Source organism: Epinephelus fuscoguttatus, linkage group LG19, assembly GCF_011397635.1.
Source record: "Epinephelus fuscoguttatus linkage group LG19, E.fuscoguttatus.final_Chr_v1".
In the NCBI taxonomy this organism is placed as follows: domain Eukaryota; kingdom Metazoa; phylum Chordata; class Actinopteri; order Perciformes; family Serranidae; genus Epinephelus; species Epinephelus fuscoguttatus.
The window spans coordinates 37,038,713-37,059,001 of record NC_064770.1 but is presented as its reverse complement, the minus strand read 5'-3'; the positions used below and the strand labels follow the sequence as shown (position 1 = coordinate 37,059,001).

The window sequence follows — 20,289 nt, the reverse complement described above, 5'->3', positions numbered from 1 at the left end:
TATGGGCCTTATTCAGCTGTAATTGATCCCAATGGGCCGGACCAGTAAAACCACTGTGGAATAACCTCAAAATAAAGTGTGTAAAGAAGTAAAAGTACATTTTAAAAACATCCAGTAACAGATAATGAATAAAACATTTATCTGACAGGGAAATATACTCATAAATCAAGACCAACAACATTTCCAATTTCAGATGTTTTTCTTAATAAATTGCAAGTTTTTAAGAGTCTGTGACGGAAACACTGCCACTGGACTGGAGGACTCTTTTAATGTTTTATCAGCTCTTAATCTTTTATTAGAATTAATCTATTTCAATCTGTCCCTGCTTTGTATCACAGTTCTGTCTGTCTGTAACAAAAATCTCTCTACAGTCTGATAAAGACGATAACCGTGCGTCACCGTCAGCCAGATAAAAACAAGAGAAATAAATCAGTCTTTTCCATTTTATTAAGTTCCATATACATCAATATTTCTTCAGAAGTAATACAAAAAAAGAAAAAGAAATCATAATCAAAGTCAAAATCTGACATTTGTTTTGTTTTGTTTTTTTTTTTTACAAACAGGGCAGGAACCTTCAAATACACTGTTTAATCCTTCTGGGTCAGTCATTACTGCAGAGCAATCATTTACAATAGCTTATTACTGTACTTTCAGTAGGTTATAGAAGTTTAACCAAGCAGACTACTGATGTCCAGATATTTAGTACGACTGTCTCTCATGCCACTTCAGACTAAACAATGCTTGGAGATGGGAGAAGAAATGTTCCACTGTGAGATCTGAATTTAGACACAAAACTCTTGATACATGATGCTCAGTGAAACTCAGCCGCCATATGTCAGTATTCAACTTCCTATTTCTCATCGGACATGGTGACCACGAGGATGGCCTGAGGGAGTTTGAACAACAGAGAAAAAAAATAAAAAATAAAAAGACTGAGATCAAAAAATAAACATGGAAATATGAGAGCTCCTTAAAGAGTCTTTTCTCCGAGGTAAACTTTCTTCTGAAATGCCTCAGTTGCTCCGGTTGCTCCTCAGTACAGTCCCACTGATGAAGACAGGTCCAAAAAGGTCCCTTAGAGCTGAAATGGGCAGAGGGCGGCTCTGCCTGAACAGTCCTGCCAAAGCAGCAGCAGCGGCGGCGGCGGCTGCATCGACAGCCGGAGGAGCCGATCCCAAAACGCAAGATGAGGCAGAGTCTGTCACAGAGTTACAGTTCAGAAAAGCCATATTCTTGGCAAGTGCATTTTGTTTGAGCAATGTGCGATGCTTTCTAAGAGGCTGACGAACACTGTAGCTTGTTGTTATGAGACCTACAGGATGCGGAGAGAGATGAAGAGTTGAGAGCCCTTCGCATTATTGTTGTGACATCTGGACAAACAGACACAAGAGGATGCAAAGGGGTCGGCGGCACGGGGTCCTGCAGCCATGTTGGTGTAATGTACTGGGAATGCCTTTAACGTTACTGACGTCCACAACTATGCTCTGAGGTTACTGTGTGAGGCGAGGAACAGGACGAGCTCTGATCCCTCACCCTGTGTAGTACATTTTAGTCTCATAAAATAATACTATCTAAAATGATTGGTTTCATAATTATTTAAAACATTCAAACACACAGTTAGATATATCTTACAGCCACTGTACATGGTAAAAGTATGTGCAATCAAGACGACCACCGGAACAACCAGCTCAAACTCATAAAGGGATGTAACATACAAAACTTCTCATAAATATTCTATATAATAAAATATGCAGCTTTATATATTTTCTTTATTATATCTGGTAAGATCAACAATCCAACTGAGATGTATGACAGAAAATAAATACAAGTTAGGAACTAAAATGCATTTAAAATCCCACTGAAAACATCCGAGCTGTCCAAAAAACAAAAAAGGCCAGATTAAGGTGAGAAGAAAGCACGTCCCTCGTGTCAACATGGCTGCCGTTCTGAGGCTCAATTAAATATTTTAATGGTGACCAAAAATGTTAAATCGGTGGCATTTACATGAAAGCACATTTGGTGTTTGTGTTAATGGATTTTTTGTTTCTCTGAAAACAGAAAGTTTCCATGACACTACTACTAGAGACCCCAGCATTCAGTCCAGACTCCATCTAGACTGGCCCACTTAAGAATCTGACAATCTGTAAAAAAGAAGAAAATGGGATGGCATAAATCAAAGGCATGCAGCAAAAGGTGAACAGACACAAATGCAAAGACGACACATGATACAGACGTAACACAGTGCTAAGAGAATACACAACACCCAAAATGACCCTTTGTACAAGAATCACCATGTGTGAAGCCAAGTTCAGACCAAAGGCAAGTCGAAACAGGCGACTACCTGCAATGCTGCCGTTCTGCACCGCTGCCGCTTCACACCAAGTCACCACGATAAGATGGTGTATCATCTCTAGTCAACAACTCTCTGGACTTCTCTTCTGATTTGCAGCTTTTCAGGTTTATTTTGTGGCTGAATATAATTTGTAGCTTCTTAAAATCTGAACGAGGATGGTGATAGTGAGACACTGGCTACAGCTGCATTTGTGGTGATGAAACGGCGACAAACAGAAACAAAACGATTATCAGGTGTAGGGCTGGCGGATATGGCAAAAAATATTATCACGGTAATTTTCCCCGTATTGATCGATATCTATATTTATCACAATATATAATTTGATAATGCTGCGAGTTTGAAAAGTATCCTGATGATGTCTGACAACTGAGAAGACCAAATGATTTTCCAGCTTCCCAGCGTCTCGTCGTAAAGCTGGCAAAAATATTCCCTGCCTCATACCTGCAGTCTCGCACTTTCTCCACGGTGCTCATACGCTTCTCATACGGGGTTACAGCAGCAAAAGAGGACTACTGATCGTGTTTCCCGTCCTGGTTGGCACAGAGAGACGGCATATTTTGCAGGCCGTCCTCCGTGCATCATCATCGACTTTCAAGTAGCCAAACCTTCTCCATATTATTAACGCTGTGTCACCTTTTTTAATCCACAATTTCACCCGTTTATGAGGATGACACGAGCTCTTCTTCAGCTTCACTTCCACTCATTACCCCCTCTTTTCATTATGTCCACACCACTTTCACTTCCTCCTCACCTCGGCTCAAACTTTACAGTGAAAAATGTTAACTCCTGCTGCATGACACGCTGTTGGAGCTATCTGGGTCGATCCATATCCAGTTAAATGGACTTTAGTTTATCATCATCATCAACACACATTTTATTGCGACCCCATTTCGAGATTGTTTTATCGCCCAGCCTGAATCAGATGGACTGTATTCATAATCAATACGCCACAATAATATAAATAACCAGCGCCAATTAATCAGTCAATGAGAATGTGTGTGTGTGGGCGGGGCATAAGCACATCAGGGCTCAAGAATAAGGATTGCCCGGGGCAAGTAAAACTCACGGTCGGGCATGTAAACTAACAACTCACTTGCCCGATCGGGCAAGTTGCTAAAAATAGTAAATAGTTAATCACTAATTGATAAAATAAATGTATTTTAAAACGTGCTCTTCTGCTCTGATGCAGCGGCCTCTCTGCCTGAAGTCACAGGCACAGCTGTGTAACAATGTCCTGCCCACAGCCTCCATTGATATTATTTTGCACGACGGATGCTTCATGTAATAACAGAACAATATACTATTTATGGTGTTATGCCATCGTGTCATTTCTGTCTCTACATGGTCACGCGTTAACAATTCTCCTCTGCTCTCTGTATCGCGCACGGCGGAGTTCCGCCACACACACAGGTGAGCACGCTAGAGCGGCTCGGGCCGCAGTTTCCTGACCAAACCTGACCCCGAGCCCGGTGCAGTTTGTCACCTGACAAAGTTATTGAAATGGACAGTGTGTAAATAACCATCAACAGACTGCTGTTACACACAGACAGACACGCTGCTCGCACAGCAGCTCAGTACGGCACTCATGCAGAGCTTGTGTTGCGTTCAGGCGTTATATAGGTCATAGCACAAAACAGCAGCATGTCATGTGACTTTTTACTTTTATTATGTTCAATAAAATTGTATGTTCCTAAATCTTGAGACACCTCATATGTAAGCTAGTCAGACATTTCACCTGCTCATTACTGTGCACACATGTACTGTATGTACTGTATGTACTTAGTCCTAAAGAGCCCTTCTGGTGCCAGTAGATACACAGAAACATCCCAGCATGTGAAAATTATTTTTCATGCATGTGCTTCACCTCCGCTGCTACAACTCCATCCTAGGGGAAACACTGCTGTGTGCGTTTTGTGCAACAGGTGGATGTGGTAGTCTACTGGTAGAGTAGAGAGAGAGCTAAGTAGCGTTGAAGTAGAGTAGAGCAGGGCAGAGAGATGGAAGCAAAATATATTAAACCTGGTGTTAATACAGCAGAACTGGAGAGAGGGGTGAAAAATAAATAGAGGTGGGCATGGCTCAAGTAGGGCGCAAAATTATAGACGGAGAACGATTGAAAATTTTTCACTTTAAGCCCTGACACTGTCATTTTTGTGTAGGAATTAAGCTACAATACATGACATATGTTGTTTTAATTAATAAATACAGTGTGAATAAAGATTACATAACATAAAAATAACTGCAGTCTTTGTTATTTGATAGCCGCTTAAATCAAACAATTTTTATAGGGCAAGTAAAAACTGACTTTGGGCAAGTAGATCTCTGACCAACTTGCCCAACCGGCAAGTGAAAAAAAAACCTTAGCGTTGAACCCTGCACATAGAGCGAGCAGCAGCAGCAACCCACCGTCCGACACCGACACACCGTCAGGGCTGAGTCGAGCTCAGACCGGCCAGTTCACACTGCTGCAACTTCTCTCTGCAACGTTCTAAAATGGTTTTGTCTCGTCGTTAATCTTTGGTCTGAACTGGACTTTACGGTGATTTCATGAAAAAAGGACTTTTTTGAATGAATTCAAGTGAACTCACGATGAGTAACTGACATACAAATGATCACTTTGTGGGTTACGTATTCCTGAAGTTCTGTCAAGACATCAGACGTAATGTCTTAACGTTTGTCAGCTCTGTTGGTTTTAGTCCGGCAGAACCACACTGACTGTTTGAAGCAAACTAAAGTCTACACAGCACCTTCTACTGCAACATAACACTCACTACACATGCCAGTGGTACAGAGAAAAATAAAAAGTGAATGGCATAAATGCATAAACCAAGAACAGACTGGCATCACAGCCAAAGTGGGCAGAGTCAACGTTTCACAGCATGCAAACATGAGCATGGAGAAGGAGAGAGAAACGTGGGAACCTCAGAGTCTGCAGCGGCAGCGGCGGCAGGAGCACCTGACCTTACCTGCTCGCTTTGAAACCTTTCAGCTTCTGTACAAAGAAGGCTTCGAGCACCTCGGCACACTGAAAGAAGGGCGTGTCGTTGGGGTTGTAGTAGCGACAGTTGTCAAAGATTTTGGTCACGTCGGCCACAAACTCTGTGAGCTTGTGGTAATGTCGCTTTTGCAAACGGGTTTCCATTGTGGAAAAGTCTGCAAGGGGACAGAGAAAGATGGGATTTAAAAAAGAAAAATACATTTCCTGCCTAACAAACTATAATACACAGCATGAAAAGCTGTTTTTATCTGGATCACTGCATCAGCTTCAAGACGGTGTGTCACAGTGGACATTTTCTAGAGTTAAAGAAAACAACTGCTGTGATTTGTTCGCACTGAATTTGTTTTGATTGACAAGATCTTCTGAAAGTATTTATTTGGAGCCGTCAGTGTGCAGATCTCCTTTGTGCCCTGCTCTGAAGTATTTTTTGTCTTGCACCTGAGTAATTTTTCCAGGATGTGCTCACACTTTAGTTCCCCTTACGACTGGTTCTTACCCATTGGCTCCTTGATTACACGATAATAATCTGGTGCGTCATGGGGATCCACTGGTTCGAGGAAAGGCCACGCCATTTTGTGAGACTGTTGAAAAACAACAAATGATTACACAACTCATTTTTAAAATGGAGCACCACTAATACCAAAATCCAGAGGGACTGAGCGCAGATGTGAGAAACTGACGGCTGAATGCTGAATTTGGTTCTTTTCATACATTAACTGCTTCGTGTCTTTTAGCCCTCTTGTAAAAGCACTTTTTATTCCTGCTTAGTTTGTATTTAAAGATATTTGTATTACATAAGTAAAGACAGCCTGACAAAAACATGTTCCTTACCTGTAACGAGCGTAATATTCTTTTCAACCCCTCGTAGTCTTTGTCGGTGAGCGGCGTGAGGACTGTCATAGCATCTTCTGTTGACTGACACTGTGGGCAGACGTACACATCGATGTGATTGGCCTCACTCTGCAGGATGCCCACGCAGCGCCCGTGGTACCAGTTCTGGCAGCGGTCGCAGCCTATGTAAAATCTGTGGGTGAACATTGGACACATCGTGGTTAAGTATCACCGATTAAAGACTCTGTGTGTATAAAGCTGACGACAGTGATGTAACATATGAGGAGCCATACTGTGATTCGTCGTATGGCGTCCGACAGATGCAGTACAACTCCTCATTGCTTGCTCCCTCCTGACCACGTTTACAGTCATTACACACAAAGTCCTCCAACTTCTTGGCCTCTTTCTCTGTGATGCCGACACACGCCCCGTGGAACCAGTTGGAACACAAGTCGCACCCGATGTAAAACCTGAGAGGAGAAGATGGTTAAATTCACTTAAAGGGAGAGTTCAGACTGTTTTGAGGTGAGGCTGCATGAGTTACGTACCCATAGTCTGTGTATTACCTACAGTGGATGTCAGTCAGCACAGCCCAAGTTTGGAGAAGCAGTCTGTAGTGTGACATGCTGTGGATGGGGGCAGCAGCAAAATGTATTTTGGCCACCTAAAAACCTCAGTATCAGTTTAAGTGTACGCTATATTGAGAATTATTTTCACCGCTTTGCCTTGCTGTTAGACAGCTCTTTCTGATGGCGAACTAAAGCCGTTATTCATTTCAGTTCCTCCATCAAATAGTTTCCTTCCTGTTAAACTATGTTTGCTGTAAAGCCAACGTCATAAATTCTCGCAGTGACATGACTAAAAAACATTCTTGACCCAGCCAATCTGAATTTAAGGCAATTTAATACTTTCCAAGACATCAATCCATCCATCCATTTTCATCTGCTTATCCAGGGCCAGGTCGCGGGGGCAGCAGTCCAAGCCAAGCACCCCAGATGTCCCTCTCCCCAGCAACACTTTCCAGCTCCTCCTGGAGGACCCCAAGGTGTTCCCAGGCCAGATGAGATATGTAATCCCTGTGTGTTCTGGGTCTGCCCCGGGGCCTCCTACCAGTGGGATGTGCCTGGAACACCTCTAACAGGAGGCGCCCAGGAGGATCCTGATCAGATGCCCGAACCACCTCAACCACCTTTCGACGCAAAGGAGCAGCGGCTCTACTCCGAGCTCCCTCCGGATATCCGAGCTCTTCACCCTATCTCTAAGGCTGAGCCCAGCCACCCCACGGAGGAAACTTATTTTGGCCACTTGTACTGGCGCTCTCATTCTTTTGGTCACTACCCAGAGCTCATGACCATAGGTGAGGGTTGGGACGTAGATGGACCAGTACATTGAAAAGCTTCGCCTTCTGGCTCAGCTCCCTCTTCACCTCAACGGTCCAGCGCAGCGCCTGCATCACTGCAGAAGCCACAACAAATCACTGATCCATCTCACGCTCCATTCTACCCTCACTAATGATTTGAACAAGACCCAGAGATACTTGAACTCTTGAGGCAGTAACTCTCTCCCAACCCAGAGGGGGCAATCCACCGGTTTCCGGCAGAGAACCACGGCCTCTGATTTGGAAGTGCGGACTCATCCCGACCGCCCCAGTGCATGCTGGAGGCTGGATGAAGCGAACAGAACCACATCGTCTGCAAAAACACAGATGCAATTCTGAGGATCCCAAACCTTCATCCCCCCGGCTGCACCTTGAGATCCTGTCCATGAATATCACAAACAGGATCGGGGACAAGGGACCGAGGCCAACACCCACCAAGAGTGTGTTTGACTTTGCCTTGTATGCAGGCGCAGCTCTCACTTCGGTCACACAGGCAAGGCATTTTTTAAAATCAAATGTGTACTTAAGACTTTTTAAGGACCCGCGGCAACCGTGGGCTTAGTTTGGATTCACTAAAGTTCCACAATAACACGAACAAACTAAGTGATCGAGGCAGAGGTAGACCAGCTGCTCCTGTGTTCTGTGAGGTAAAATTATTGTCAAAGGAGTCTGGCTTTGAAGAAAGCACAGATAACAGCTTCAGTTCCTCGTTATAAACAGCTGTCTGATGGCGAGGTAAAGTGCTAAGTTCTAAATATAATGTACACTTAAACTGATGCTGATTTTGAGGCTAAAATACGTCTTGTTGCTGCCCCCGTCCACAGCTGAACGTATCTTAGCTTTAATGTTGGTACTCCTGCCTGCTTCTCCAAACTGGGGGCGTGTCAACCACCATCTACTTTCGGTAATACACTAATATGGATAAATATTTCATACAACCCTGCTTCAAAATCTCAAAGTATCCCTTTAAATCGCCATGACGACATCACAACAGTCTCTTACTTCGACTCGTCGTAGGCTGTTTTGCAGATACAGTACAGTTTGGTGTCCTTCTTGTGATCCTTTGAGGTAGAAGACAGCTTCTTCTTCTTCTTGTGTTTCAATGAGCTGGAATCTCCGTCCTTGTCTCTGTCCCTGTCTTTGTCCTTTTCTCTGTCCCGGTGTCTGTCCCGTTCTCGGTCTCTCTCCCTCTCTCGATCCCCATCTCTGTCTTTATCTCGGTCTCTGTATCGGTCCCGGTCCTTATCCCTGTCCCGCTTCTTGTCCCTGTCGTGATGGTGCCTGTCCCTGTCCCTGTCTCTGTCTCTGTTTCTGTCTTTGTCTCTCTCCTCTTCCCTCTTGCGTTTATGGGATGAGGACGATGAGGTCGGTGTGTGGCTGCTGTGAGAGGAATGTGTAGAGTGAGAGGGGTGGGAGGAGTGGGAAGAGGCTGCCTTGACCGTCGCTGCGTTAGCTTGGGCGATGGCCGCTCTCGCTTTCTCTTTTTCTTTCTGTAGCCTGGCGATGTCCCGCCTCAGCTCCTCCTGAGAAGGAGACAACGTAATGTTTACCATCTCTGCTCTGAATTTAACACCTGATAAAGACTGATTAATCCTATCTCTATACATAACCATATCAATGACGGCGGACTGTGTGCTGACCTGTACTTGCAGCTGCAGCTCCTTGTCCAGCAGCGCCCTCTTCTTCAAGATCTCGGCCTTGAGCTGCTCCTTGTGCTTGTACAGCAGTGCCGTCAGCTTGGTGGCGTTCTGTTTGGAGCGTTTCTGCTCCACCACCTCCTCCTTCTTTCTCTTCTTAGCTGCCTGCTTCTCGTCCTTCTCGATCTTGTCGAGGATGAACTTCATTACCTGGTTGCACACGATCATCCTGAAAACACAAGGACAGCAGAGTCATTATTGTTCAGACGGTGGCAGAGTTATCAGGAAGAAACTCAGCAAACATTTTTATCATGATTAGACATGTCAACTATAAACTGAGAATAATTTTGACCAGTTATACGTGTTGGTCTATGGGTTAATTAACCGGTTAGTTATCAGGACACATGGACAACCAAAGTGGAGGAAAATGCGGTCAATACCATGAAAACACTCCTGTACCCCACAGGAAGGAAATATCAACGTGTCATAAAGATCCACCATTTTATGAGTATTAAGCCCAAACCTCTGGTTCTCCTCTCGCTCGGCTGCAGCCAGGGTCTTCCTCTGTTTCAGCTGTTCTGCTGTAGCGTTCTGCTTCACCACCGCCTGACAACAAACACTCTGTTAATATTTACAGTTTCAACACACTGTAAGAAATGAATCACTGTGGATTGTTCTCACTGAGACGCACCTGTTTCTGGATGCCGTCCCCGGGGCTGACCGCCTGCACATTCTGCTCTTTCTGTTCCCTTTTAGCCTCATGGTGTTTCTTCTTCTTTGGTTTTTGTTGCAGTTGCTGCTGCTGCTGTTGTTGTTGCTGCTGCTGCTGTTGCTGCTGCTGCTGCTGCTGCTGCTGTTGTTGCATCCTCTGAAGCTGCTCCTGGACGCTCGCTGGCGCCTGTATGGTCACCATGTTCTGGATCTGGTGAGCCTGAATTTGCCCCCCTGTCTGCTGGATCTGGATGGGCAGCTGCAGTTTGATCTGCTGGGGGACTGTGCCGCCCTGCTGCTGTGCCTGCGCCTGGATCTGGGCTTGGATCTGGGCAGCAACGTGGGGTGGCAAAGCCGAGAGGAGCTGGACTGGCTGCTGGAGGCCTGGAACGGTGATGAGCTGATGCCTGATTGGAGACTGAACCTGAAGCTGAGGCTGCCCTTGAACTTGAGTTTGGTTCTGAGGCTGGAACTGGACTTGGAGCTTAGCTTGGACTTGGGGTTGGGCTTGAACCTGAAGCTGCTGCTGGACCTGGGTCTGCTGCGGTGACTGGACTGTGAACTGGGCCTGGGTTTGGACTTGAGTTTGACGCTGCGGTGACTGGATTTGGAACTGGGGCTGGGTTGAGACTTGAGTTTGGCGCGGTGGTGACTGGACTTGGAACTGGGGCTGGGTTTGGACTTGAGTTTGGACCTGGGGTTGCTGCAGGGCCTGAGGTTGCGGGTGGACCTGGCTCTGTTGCTGGAACTGCACCTGAACCTGGGGGTGGAGCTGGGTTTGGATCTGGGGCTGCAGCTGAGTTTGGGCCTGAGACTGAACCTGGGGCTGAGGTTGGACCTGAGGCTGTTGCTGAGCCTGAGGTTGAGTTTGAGCCTGTGTTTGAAATGAAGCTTGTACCTGGGGGTGGTACTGAGGTTGGACCCTGGGTTGGAGCTGAGCCTGGACCTGGACCTGGGGCTGTGGCAGGGTTGGGTTTTGGGTTTGGGACTGAAACTGCACCTGAGGTTGATTTTGAGAAAGGGGCTGTATTTGGGTTTGGGGTGGCTGCTGTGTTTGTGGCTGAAACTGGACTCGGACCTGGGGGTGGTTCTGGGCTTGTGCTTGGGCCTGGATGTGTGGCATCTGTTGCACTTGTCCAAACGGCTGGACCTGGATCTGTGCACGGATCTGGGCTTGACGCTGGGGTTGAAGCTGAGTATGGGTGTGGGGCTGGAGCTGAGGTCTGACAGTAGTAACAACAGAAGAAACTGGTAATCCCATATGAACCTGCACTGGTGGGACTGGGATTTGAGAGACCTGCTGCATGGATGCGACGGTGGGGTGCTGGACTTGTCCTTGAGCTTGAGGAGGAAGAGATGCTTGAGGCAGAGGGGTCACAGGTGAATGTATGGAGACTGATGCAGAGGTGGGTACAGGGGCCAGAGCTGGTGTCTGAGCGGGAGCGGCGGCCTGCTGAGCCGGCTGAACTGGAGTCTGAGCTTGGGACGCCGCTGGAGTCCAAACCTGGGGCTGAGCTGCCTTCTGCTCCGTCAGAGCTACAACAGGACGGAGAGGCAAAGCATTACAAACCAAAGACAAATTACCTAAACTGGAACAGAGTCGCACAATGAAATATTTCCAGCTGAACACTTTCTTCATGTTTCAAGTCACGTCATCACTTTTCACATCTTGGTTGTTTTTTTTAGCTCTATCTTTTAACAAGATGAGGAATTTTAGTCTTTGAACGTCTGGATTTTAAGTTATCAAAGAATAAGATGAGGAAACATTAGTGGCAGCCTGGCTCGCAGACCTCCCCCTGACTCTCCCGTGTCAAATGAAGAGCGTCAGTGAGACACAGCGCTGTCTCCATGCCACAAAATAGACTACAACCACCAAGAAGAACGACGTGACATGCTGTGATCCACCTAGATTTATTAGGGCGGCTGTGGCTCAGAGGTAGAGCGGGTCATCCACCAACCAGAAGATCAGCGGTTCGGTCCCCGGCTCCTCCAGTCTGCATGTCAAAGTAACCTTGGGCAACTTACAGAAGATGGCTGTTCCCAGTTTGTGTTAAAAACTGAGCAGCAGGCGGTGGTGTGTGGTAACCTCAGCCACCAGTGTGTGAATGGGTGAATGTGACTGGTTGTGTAAACAGTGCTTTGAGTGGTTGGATGACTAGAAAGATGCTATATAAGTGCAGGTCCATTTACCATACACAGACAGAATAAACAGAGGAGCAGCTCTGAGTGAGAGTGGGAGAGGAGAGAAGAAAACTGGTACGCATTATGTAACGCAACTTGACCCTATATTTTGTTAACAGTGTTGTTTGAAGTAATATTTTGCTTAAAAACATATCGATATATTGTACACAGTTGTTTTAATTTTCCAGCCCTGGGAGACATCTACAGATAATCTGGCTCCTGAGGCCTTTATTACAAAGCAGGGTTTGGGGTTAACAGGACAAATCACCATGGTAATTTATGCTGGACAGCTAATCTGCTCTGGAGCAGGTTAACTTCACAGGATTGGATCAGATCCGGTCAACATAACGACCACTGACCAATCAGATCACTGGAAAAAAAATCCAGACAGGGACAGAAGTCCAGAGTGACAGTATTTAATTTTGTAGGTCAGCAGGATCATTTAATTGTTCCAGGCTTTCTGTGTCCACTCTGCTTTCAAAGGAGGACTTCTAAAACAGTGGTTCGCAACTGGTGGGTCACGGTCCAAAAGTGGGTCATGGGTCCATTCTGAATGGATCACAAGTGTCAAGTTTATAAAGAAACAACCTTTATTTTTTAGTATAGTGAATTTCCGGCACAGACCTTTTATTTTGAAGTGCCGTTTCCTGTTGTAGAGTGAGTGACAGAAAGCTACTTGACAGAGACAGGAAACTAGCTCAATGACTGACAGTGTGACAGATTTTACACCCTTTCACACCGTTACACACTTCTATAGCAGAAACTCTTAGAACCTGTTCCCTGGCTAGTGTTTCAAGCCAGCTGGACATTGCATTACTGTGTGGCTGTGGGTTCGTTACCTGGCACTGAAGGTGTTGTAGAGGTGGCTGTGACTGGTGTGACAACAGCGCTGGCCACAGCAGCGTGACGGGGAACGGGAGCCGTGGCTTGGATTTGGGTGAGGGCTTTGGCTGGGGACGGGACAGCAATCTGGGTAGACACAACAGCTATGACGGGAGCAGAGACGGGAGCGAGAGCAGGTGTTGGAACTTGGACAGGTGAGGGAAGAGAGGCAGAAGCTGGCATCTGGGCCGAGTTAGTAGCAGCCGCTGTGGCGGCGACTTGAGCAGCAGCTTTGACGGAGACGGGGGCTACAGCAGGGGCGTGGCTGAAGGGATGCGTCTGGACTGGGACTTGAGGTGTAACGTTTCCTGGGACAGGGAGTGACACTGCAGTTTGGGTTTGTGTAGTGAATGAGCCCGAGGTAAGGGTGGAGACTTGGGTTTGCACCATGGCTGGGGCTGGGTTCTGTGCAGGGGCCGAGGCGAAGACTTGTGTCTGAGACATAGCTGGGCCTGCGTTTTGTGCTGGGGAAGGCACAGATCTCGCCACTTGGGGTTGAGCAGGGACAGAGGTGGGTGTGGAGGATACAACCTGGGTGGAGGCCTGGGCTGCGACGTGAGGCAGCGCAGGCACAGGAGTGGATATTTGAGATTGTGCAGGGACTGATAATGGGGTCGCGGCTGCAACTTGGGTTTGCACCGGAGCTGTGGGGGCCAAACTTGGCATCTGTGTTGGGGCGGGTACAGGGGCTGTCATCTGGGTTTGGGCGAGGGATGAGGGTGTTGTCTGGACTTGTGCAGGGCCTCTGGCGTGAGCTGGAATTGACATTTGGGTTTGAGCTGTCTGAGCTGGCGCTGCAGTTGGAGCTGATGAGGATGGGAGCATGGGAGTGAAGAGGAAGCGTTGGACCTGGCCGTTGGGCATGGCTGCCTGCATCAGCTGCTGACCAGGACTGGGGATGACTGTTACACCCTGTGGGATGATTTGCAGCTGTCCCTGGGTCTGGCCCTGACCCTGGATCACCACCGTCAGACCTGGGTTTCCACCCTGCAGAGATGTAGACAAAAGGAATCTTGTCTTCAGTGATATAACTCTGGCTTTATAAAGCAACATTCAAACTTTACAAGTACTTCAAGATGAGATGAAAAGAGAGGAAACACGCCCTCACCTGAGCACCCTGTGTCAGCTGCATGAGCTGTGCCATAGTGAGTTTAACTTGACCCTGCTGTGGTCTGTTGGGCTGGGGTGAAGCTCCAGGTGCAGCTCCAGGTGCTGTGGTGGCTGCATGAGGTGGCGGCGGCGCAGGAACTGCTGCTCTCTGAGCTGCGGTTGTCTGCACAGGTGTGGAACCAGGACCCGTCTGCATCACAGTCTGCTGAGGCTGGCCTGGAGGGGACGAGGACGGAGTGAGATTTTTTTTTTTTTTATAATAAGGACACGAGCCACAAAGGCTGAAGACATTAATTTGATGAATAGAAATGATCAGTGTGACAGAGCACCTTGTTGAGCCATCGCTGGACTTCTGACCACTGCTGCTGCGCCCACAGAGGTAGCCGGGGTCAATGACTGGCTCATTGTGGTGACTTGCTGGATTTGGCCTCCTGCTGTGACCGCCTGGAACACAAAGACAAAGGTAAAATCATCAGTCATCGTGCTTGATATTTGCCTTTGCTTCAAGTAAAAACTTTAAAGGACAGGAAGGACACGAGACCTGCTGCTGGGTGGATGAGGAGGTGCTGGCTCTGAGGTTGATGTTGCCAGTTGTAGGATGTAGTGTGCTGTATGTCCTCAGGTTCGCAGGGGGCCCAGAGGGGAAGATGCCCAGGACTTTCTGCTGGACTACACCTGTTGATGAGCAAGATTAGATTAGGGAAGAGGCAAATACACATTGGATGCATGCAAAAGTACAAGGATGTACAGAGGCGGCGTGGCATGCACTGTGTGTGTGTCGGGGGGGGTGGGGAGATCTCTAACATCTGAAAAGCTTCCGTTTATGGGATAACAATAGTTTATACACAACTCAGATTAAAAAAAAAAAGCTCAGACAAAAAAATGCAATCTCACTTTCAGCCGTAAAAATATATAAATAAAAAACACAGGTGTGGAATCATCCATGCTCAGTGTCGACAGATTCTGCCTGTCACATGACACTCCTCCATCCATTTTGGCAAGTGTTGGCACAAACCAGCGGAAATGGATGACACTCGTGCTCCCTACCTCCTTGAGTGGTGGGCATGTTGAGCGTGACAATCTTGCTGTTAGCGGGGAGCGGGAGTTTTGCGGCGAGGACCTGGCCAGCCACAGTCACTGGGCTGCCAGCGATCTGGAAGGTTTGCTCTGAGGTGGTGATGCCAGTGGAGGCTGCAAGACACACCATGGCACCTGCAGTCACGCACACCCACAAGGGCTGCCACGATAGCCAGTCTATGGCTGTGGTGTCCACCGCAAGGTTTGAGTCAACAAAGGGGCTGACAGTTTGGGAATTTGGGACTATTGCTTTGTCATGGGTTTAAATTCTGATGACAGACAGCCTGTCCTGTGTCCCTTAAAGATTTAAAGGACTCAAATTGAAAATCCACAGGCTTTAAAGTGGACACCACGAGCCACAAAGTCATTTTGGCACATTTTGGCACATTTACCAACGTGGAAAACTGACACACACAAAAAAGAACAGCTGTGGAAAGTCATGCCAATGATCGACTTCTTACAAAGACATGGTGGTCAAACAACGATTCAAAAATGAGGAAAAATTAAAAAATAAAAATGAAAAAATGCTCAGAAAGTATTTGTTTGTCTACCTGCCACTAACAGAACATGATGGATGAGAACGCGCACAACTCCACACCACTCCACACAGGATTTCAGAGATGATTCAAACTCTCCTCGTCATCTTACCTGAGCTGTTGTTGGTCTGACCCTGTTTGACCCAGGACGCAAAAGACTGATGGAAGTTTTTGTCCTGCTGGAAGGAGACTGGAGAGCCCAGTTTGGAGGCCAGAACCATCTTAGTTCCAGATGTGACTGGACCCGTCCTCTGGACTGCAGACACTGGGGTGCTGGGGGTGCTGGGAGTGCTGGCCGAGGTGGCGGCGGTGGTGGCTGCAGGAGTGGTGGCAGGTGTCCCCGGTCTCTGCTGCTCAAGGCGTTTCTGTAACAAAAATGTTTGAATTTTAGGCATACAGAGAGTGTGTTTTCCCTGTTGAGTGCACTTTTGGTATTCTCAGATGTCTGACAACAGTTTTGACAATCTGATTAGTTGGATCACACTGACCCAATGTTGCTAATGTCAAGACACAGAAAACTCCAGTAGAAGTGTCAGAAAGGCTCACTGTGACTACCAGATCACATTGCCAAAAATATATGAAGGTGTCCATGACATAACAAAAAAACGACATTACTGTTGAGAGACACTCATTATATTATACTTCTGCGTTGACTAACTGTACCCTACACCATAGCCTGACATGCACCTCCCTAGAAATGTAACTATACGTCACAGTGACGCAGACCTCCTGTCTGTTCCTGTAAGCTGAAACCATTTCCCTCAGTGGAAACAAAACTTTTTTTTTCCACAGATAAGAAACAATAAATTGTGAAGACAATAAAGCCTCCACTAAAATAGCATTTTAAGTCCTGTGTGTGATTTATCCTGGCTTCATATGAGCAGGGGAACAGTTCGCTAGCCACTAGACTAACTTGCACAATGTAAAATGCCATAGGCTTGTGCTAATAACATTAGCATGTTGTATTTGTGGGGAAAATGTGTCCACATAAAGACAAGTGTTTGTCTGTGAATGCTGCGAGTTATAGTGAAGCTGATTTGTGTACTTGTGTTTGAAATCGTCTCTATTAAGTCATGTTTAATGTGTGTTTAATGTATGTTTTGGATCAACTAAACTTCACAACACTTCACAGAAACCTCTACTGCCCACTAGTGTTTAGGAGGTGTAACTGCAGAGTGACACAGACACACCACCACATAGACACACCGCACAAGTATAAATCTGCCTTTAGCCTGAAAAATTGTGTGTGTGTGTGTGTGTGTGTGTGTGTGCAGTGTTCCCACCTGCTGGGCAGCCAGTCTGGCCTGTTTCAGCTGATTCTCCAAATGGGCCTTGACATCCTCCGCTGTCTTCAGAGTACTGCTGGTCTTGGAGGGATCAATACCCTGTGACTTCTCCCTCTCCACTCTGTAATACAAGATTAAACAGGTGACTCAGTACTCTGTCTGAATAAATCACTCAGTGTTCACTGATACAATACTGATGTGGGCCACAGGTTACAGAAGGCTGGCTGTGCGTTTCTCACCTTTCTGCAAAGGCCCTGATCTCCCACAGCTCCAGGTCCTCCTCAGGCACCCAGGTCTCCACAGCGATTGGTCCAGTCAGCTTGGCTGGTTCATGCTTCTTGGGCCTCAAGGCGCTTGAGCGCAGGCCTTTCCTCTGTGGAGTGGGAGTTTCTACTCATGGGTAGAGAGAAACAAACTTTAGATTTATTATAAAAAGTTGCCTGAACTCCACCAATCAATCTTGATCATTCTTCAAATTCTAAATCCTCAATTGTTTCTGATGTTTAGCTCTTACCTTTTGGGGTGTCTCTGTTTCCAAGTGGACAGATGATCTTCCTGATGCAGTATTCTGAGCGGATGCCGTAAGGCCCCACGTCTCTTCGTTTTATGATCTCTGTTGTGGTGATGTCTGTGTCCGTGGTTTCTGCACCAAGAATAAAACATAAGCACAATTATTTAAATGTAGTCATTTGTCATATTACTACAAGCACTCATCTATGTACTGGGAGGAAGACATAAAGGTTTTTGGTGGCAGAAACAGAAGCAATAACATAAGAAGCTGCATGTTTGAACTAAAATAGAAACCAATGTCACACCCCAATCAGACAGAGTGAAGCGTTTTGCTCACTGCTTTTGCATTACACACAAAAATGATCTTCACAGGAAGGGAAAGATTAGCACAGGTGAAGATGTCAGCGTTCAGCACTTCCTCACCCTTCCGTGTCGTCCCCACAGCAGCTGAGGGCTTAACAGCCATGTCGTCCCACCTCAGGCAGGCCCACAGGAGCCTCAGCATCAGGCTGACTCCAGCCAGTGACTTCACGGTCTGGAGACGGTACCTGAACGGGACACAGTCATAAAAAATAAACCATCAGCTACTAATTCTCAAGTGACATTTAAGAAGCATAACTAAAGTAGTTATAAACTTGACAGAGGAAACACAACTAAACTTTAAGCTTCTGAAATAATTAATGACCTTATGCTGCTGTTTCCTGCACGTAAATGTGCACAGCATCTCTCTTAATCAGGGTTGTCATGAGAACCAATACTTCAGTACCACGCTGACACAGGGAGAACATGCAAACTCTAATTTAAATGTGTTACCAACCTCCATGTGATCCCAAAAGTGGGCCGAGGTGAAGGGTAGGGCCATATATCCAGTGCAGGCTTGGCATTGTAGTTGAAGATGGGCACCTCTCTGATGCCCGCTCTCCTCGCCATTCTCTTCAGGTCATCGTTCGGCAGGATAAAAATGCTCTTCTTGCTGCTCTTTGTGACAAACTTGCGGTAGGACGGTAGGGCTGTCCCCGAGCGTGCCTTCTTGGATTTGGAGAACCTGAGGAGGCTGACTCTGTCTTTGGTGGAATACTCTTTGCTGATCGTCATGGAGCTGGTGGAGGTGCTCATCTTGGTGTCGGTGACTGGAAGTTTAGTCTTCTGAGGGGCCCTGGAGCTGGGCTGGGGGGTGGTAGTGGTGGTGGTAACAGAGGAGACTGCGCTACTTGCTGCTTGAGATGTCGCATCAGACTTACTAATGTTGCTGGACAGGTCAGTTGTCAGGGCATTCTGGGACTCGGTGGTGGCGGGATTAACGTTTATGGAGGTCTTCAAACATTCGCTACCACTGTTATTATTGGTATTATTACTATTCAGACAAGAAGGGTTTGACGATGGAAGCTTAGCAGGTACTGTCCCCTCACTGTCCATGGCTACATCCACATTCTTACTGAGAGCGTCTCCTTTCTCTGCCACATGGTTCTCTAATTTCGGGACTTTCATGGGAGGTGGGTGACATATGTCGGACACATCATTTTGCGAGAGGTTTCCATTCATCAGAGACTTGACAGGCTCTTTCTGAAGCTCTTTAATGTCACCTTGGTCTGAGTCGATGTTTGAGTCTGCAGGAGCGGTATCCCCAGTCTTCCCATTCACCTGCACCGCACTGGTCTTGCTTTGGTCTACCTCCATGCTCTGCTCACTGCCTTGCTCCATTTCCTCATACCCACGTTTCTTAGGGTTCTCTCCCACTCGAGCCACCTCTGGGTTCTGTGTTTTTTCTTTGCTTTCTATTGCATCTGATATACAATTGTTTATACTGTTGAGCTCTGCGGTGGCGAGGGGTCCTCCGTTCACTTCTTTGTGAGCTACAGAGTCCCCACAGTTCCCCTGCACAGCGTTCACCTCCGTCTGCTTGCTGTGGTTGGGTGCTGAGGTTTCTGATTTGATGTCTTTGATCTTCGTCTCCTCCTGCTCAAAGTCGAGCTTTTTAACAACTTGATCTTTCATCTGAAGGCTCTCCTCCTTCTCTTCTTTAACACACTGGGTCACAGCAGGCTGCGGTTTGACTGTTGCGGATCCTTCAGTCTTAACCCCGGGTGTAGGCTTCGTGCCGACCATTTTGGACAGCAGGGATGCCTGTCTCATCCGCTCCAGCCTCTGCTTCTCCTCCAAGGTGAACTGTTTTACCCGGCGCTCTAGAAGCCCGTCCAGCTTGGAGGGCTTTACCTTCTTCTTGTAAGCCGTCCGCAGCTGGAAGCCCTCACTGACATTAACAACATCATAGTAGGGCTTGGATGCAGTGCTCTCCTCCTTTGTAGGTTGTTCAACTTTCTGGATTGGTTCTTCCCTCAGAGGCTGCCCAGAAGCTGAGGAAGGGTCTTTGCTGTCAGCTTTATCTGTAACAAAGAGTCACAGAGGTCAGAGGATGATGGGAACATATATCCCTCCACAAACAGAATCAAGGAGAGGAAATTTAATTTAAAACATTTACCTTTCTCGTCACTGGGAGCAGCAGTTTCTGGGCAGGGGTCAACCTCCATTTTTTCTTCTTCTTTCTTTTCTTCAACATTCTTTCCATGCTCCTCTTCCTCTGTGGGTTTTTCTTCTTCTTCTTTGGAGGTCTGAGGTTTGTTGTCCCCCTCTGATGAGGTGCCCTCTGATGAGGTGCTCTCAGATGATGCACTGATGGATTGTTCATTTGCTTCTTCCGATGTGTTTTCAGTAGTCAGCTTCTCAGTTTCCATCAATTTTTTCTGCTTATTAGTGCAAGCTGCTGCATTTTCCTTCCTCATTTTAGCTATAAAGACAGTA

At 46.9% G+C, this 20,289-nt stretch overlaps 1 protein-coding gene across 5 annotated transcripts in view; it reads right to left on the bottom strand.

The window, feature by feature from the left end:
* Nucleotides 1-425: 425 nt before the first annotated feature.
* Nucleotides 426-20,289, bottom strand: part of LOC125879047 (nucleosome-remodeling factor subunit BPTF-like) — a 41,192-nt gene continuing 21,328 nt past the window's right edge. For 3 of the 5 annotated variants that reach the window (XM_049560637.1, XM_049560640.1, XM_049560641.1), the window contains 21 exons: nucleotides 19,970-20,275; nucleotides 18,308-19,874; nucleotides 17,914-18,038; nucleotides 17,495-17,623; nucleotides 17,220-17,370; nucleotides 16,978-17,101; nucleotides 15,807-16,059; nucleotides 15,129-15,272; nucleotides 14,623-14,756; nucleotides 14,411-14,525; nucleotides 14,080-14,297; nucleotides 12,929-13,958; nucleotides 9,889-11,444; nucleotides 9,721-9,803; nucleotides 9,201-9,426; nucleotides 8,563-9,083; nucleotides 6,476-6,652; nucleotides 6,183-6,375; nucleotides 5,848-5,932; nucleotides 5,320-5,506; nucleotides 426-1,312 (listed from right to left, as the gene is read on the bottom strand). In XM_049560637.1, the coding sequence (XP_049416594.1) occupies nucleotides 1,273-1,312; nucleotides 5,320-5,506; nucleotides 5,848-5,932; nucleotides 6,183-6,375; nucleotides 6,476-6,652; nucleotides 8,563-9,083; nucleotides 9,201-9,426; nucleotides 9,721-9,803; nucleotides 9,889-11,444; nucleotides 12,929-13,958; nucleotides 14,080-14,297; nucleotides 14,411-14,525; nucleotides 14,623-14,756; nucleotides 15,129-15,272; nucleotides 15,807-16,059; nucleotides 16,978-17,101; nucleotides 17,220-17,370; nucleotides 17,495-17,623; nucleotides 17,914-18,038; nucleotides 18,308-19,874; nucleotides 19,970-20,275 (7,364 nt within the window). In that variant the 3' untranslated portion in view covers nucleotides 426-1,272. Of the gene's footprint in view, nucleotides 2,142-5,319; nucleotides 5,507-5,847; nucleotides 5,933-6,182; nucleotides 6,376-6,475; nucleotides 6,653-8,562; nucleotides 9,084-9,200; nucleotides 9,427-9,720; nucleotides 9,804-9,888; nucleotides 11,445-12,928; nucleotides 13,959-14,079; nucleotides 14,298-14,410; nucleotides 14,526-14,622; nucleotides 14,757-15,128; nucleotides 15,273-15,806; nucleotides 16,060-16,977; nucleotides 17,102-17,219; nucleotides 17,371-17,494; nucleotides 17,624-17,913; nucleotides 18,039-18,307; nucleotides 19,875-19,969; nucleotides 20,276-20,289 lie in introns of all 5 variants that reach the window. The other 2 variants (XM_049560638.1, XM_049560639.1) reach the window with 2 other exon arrangements.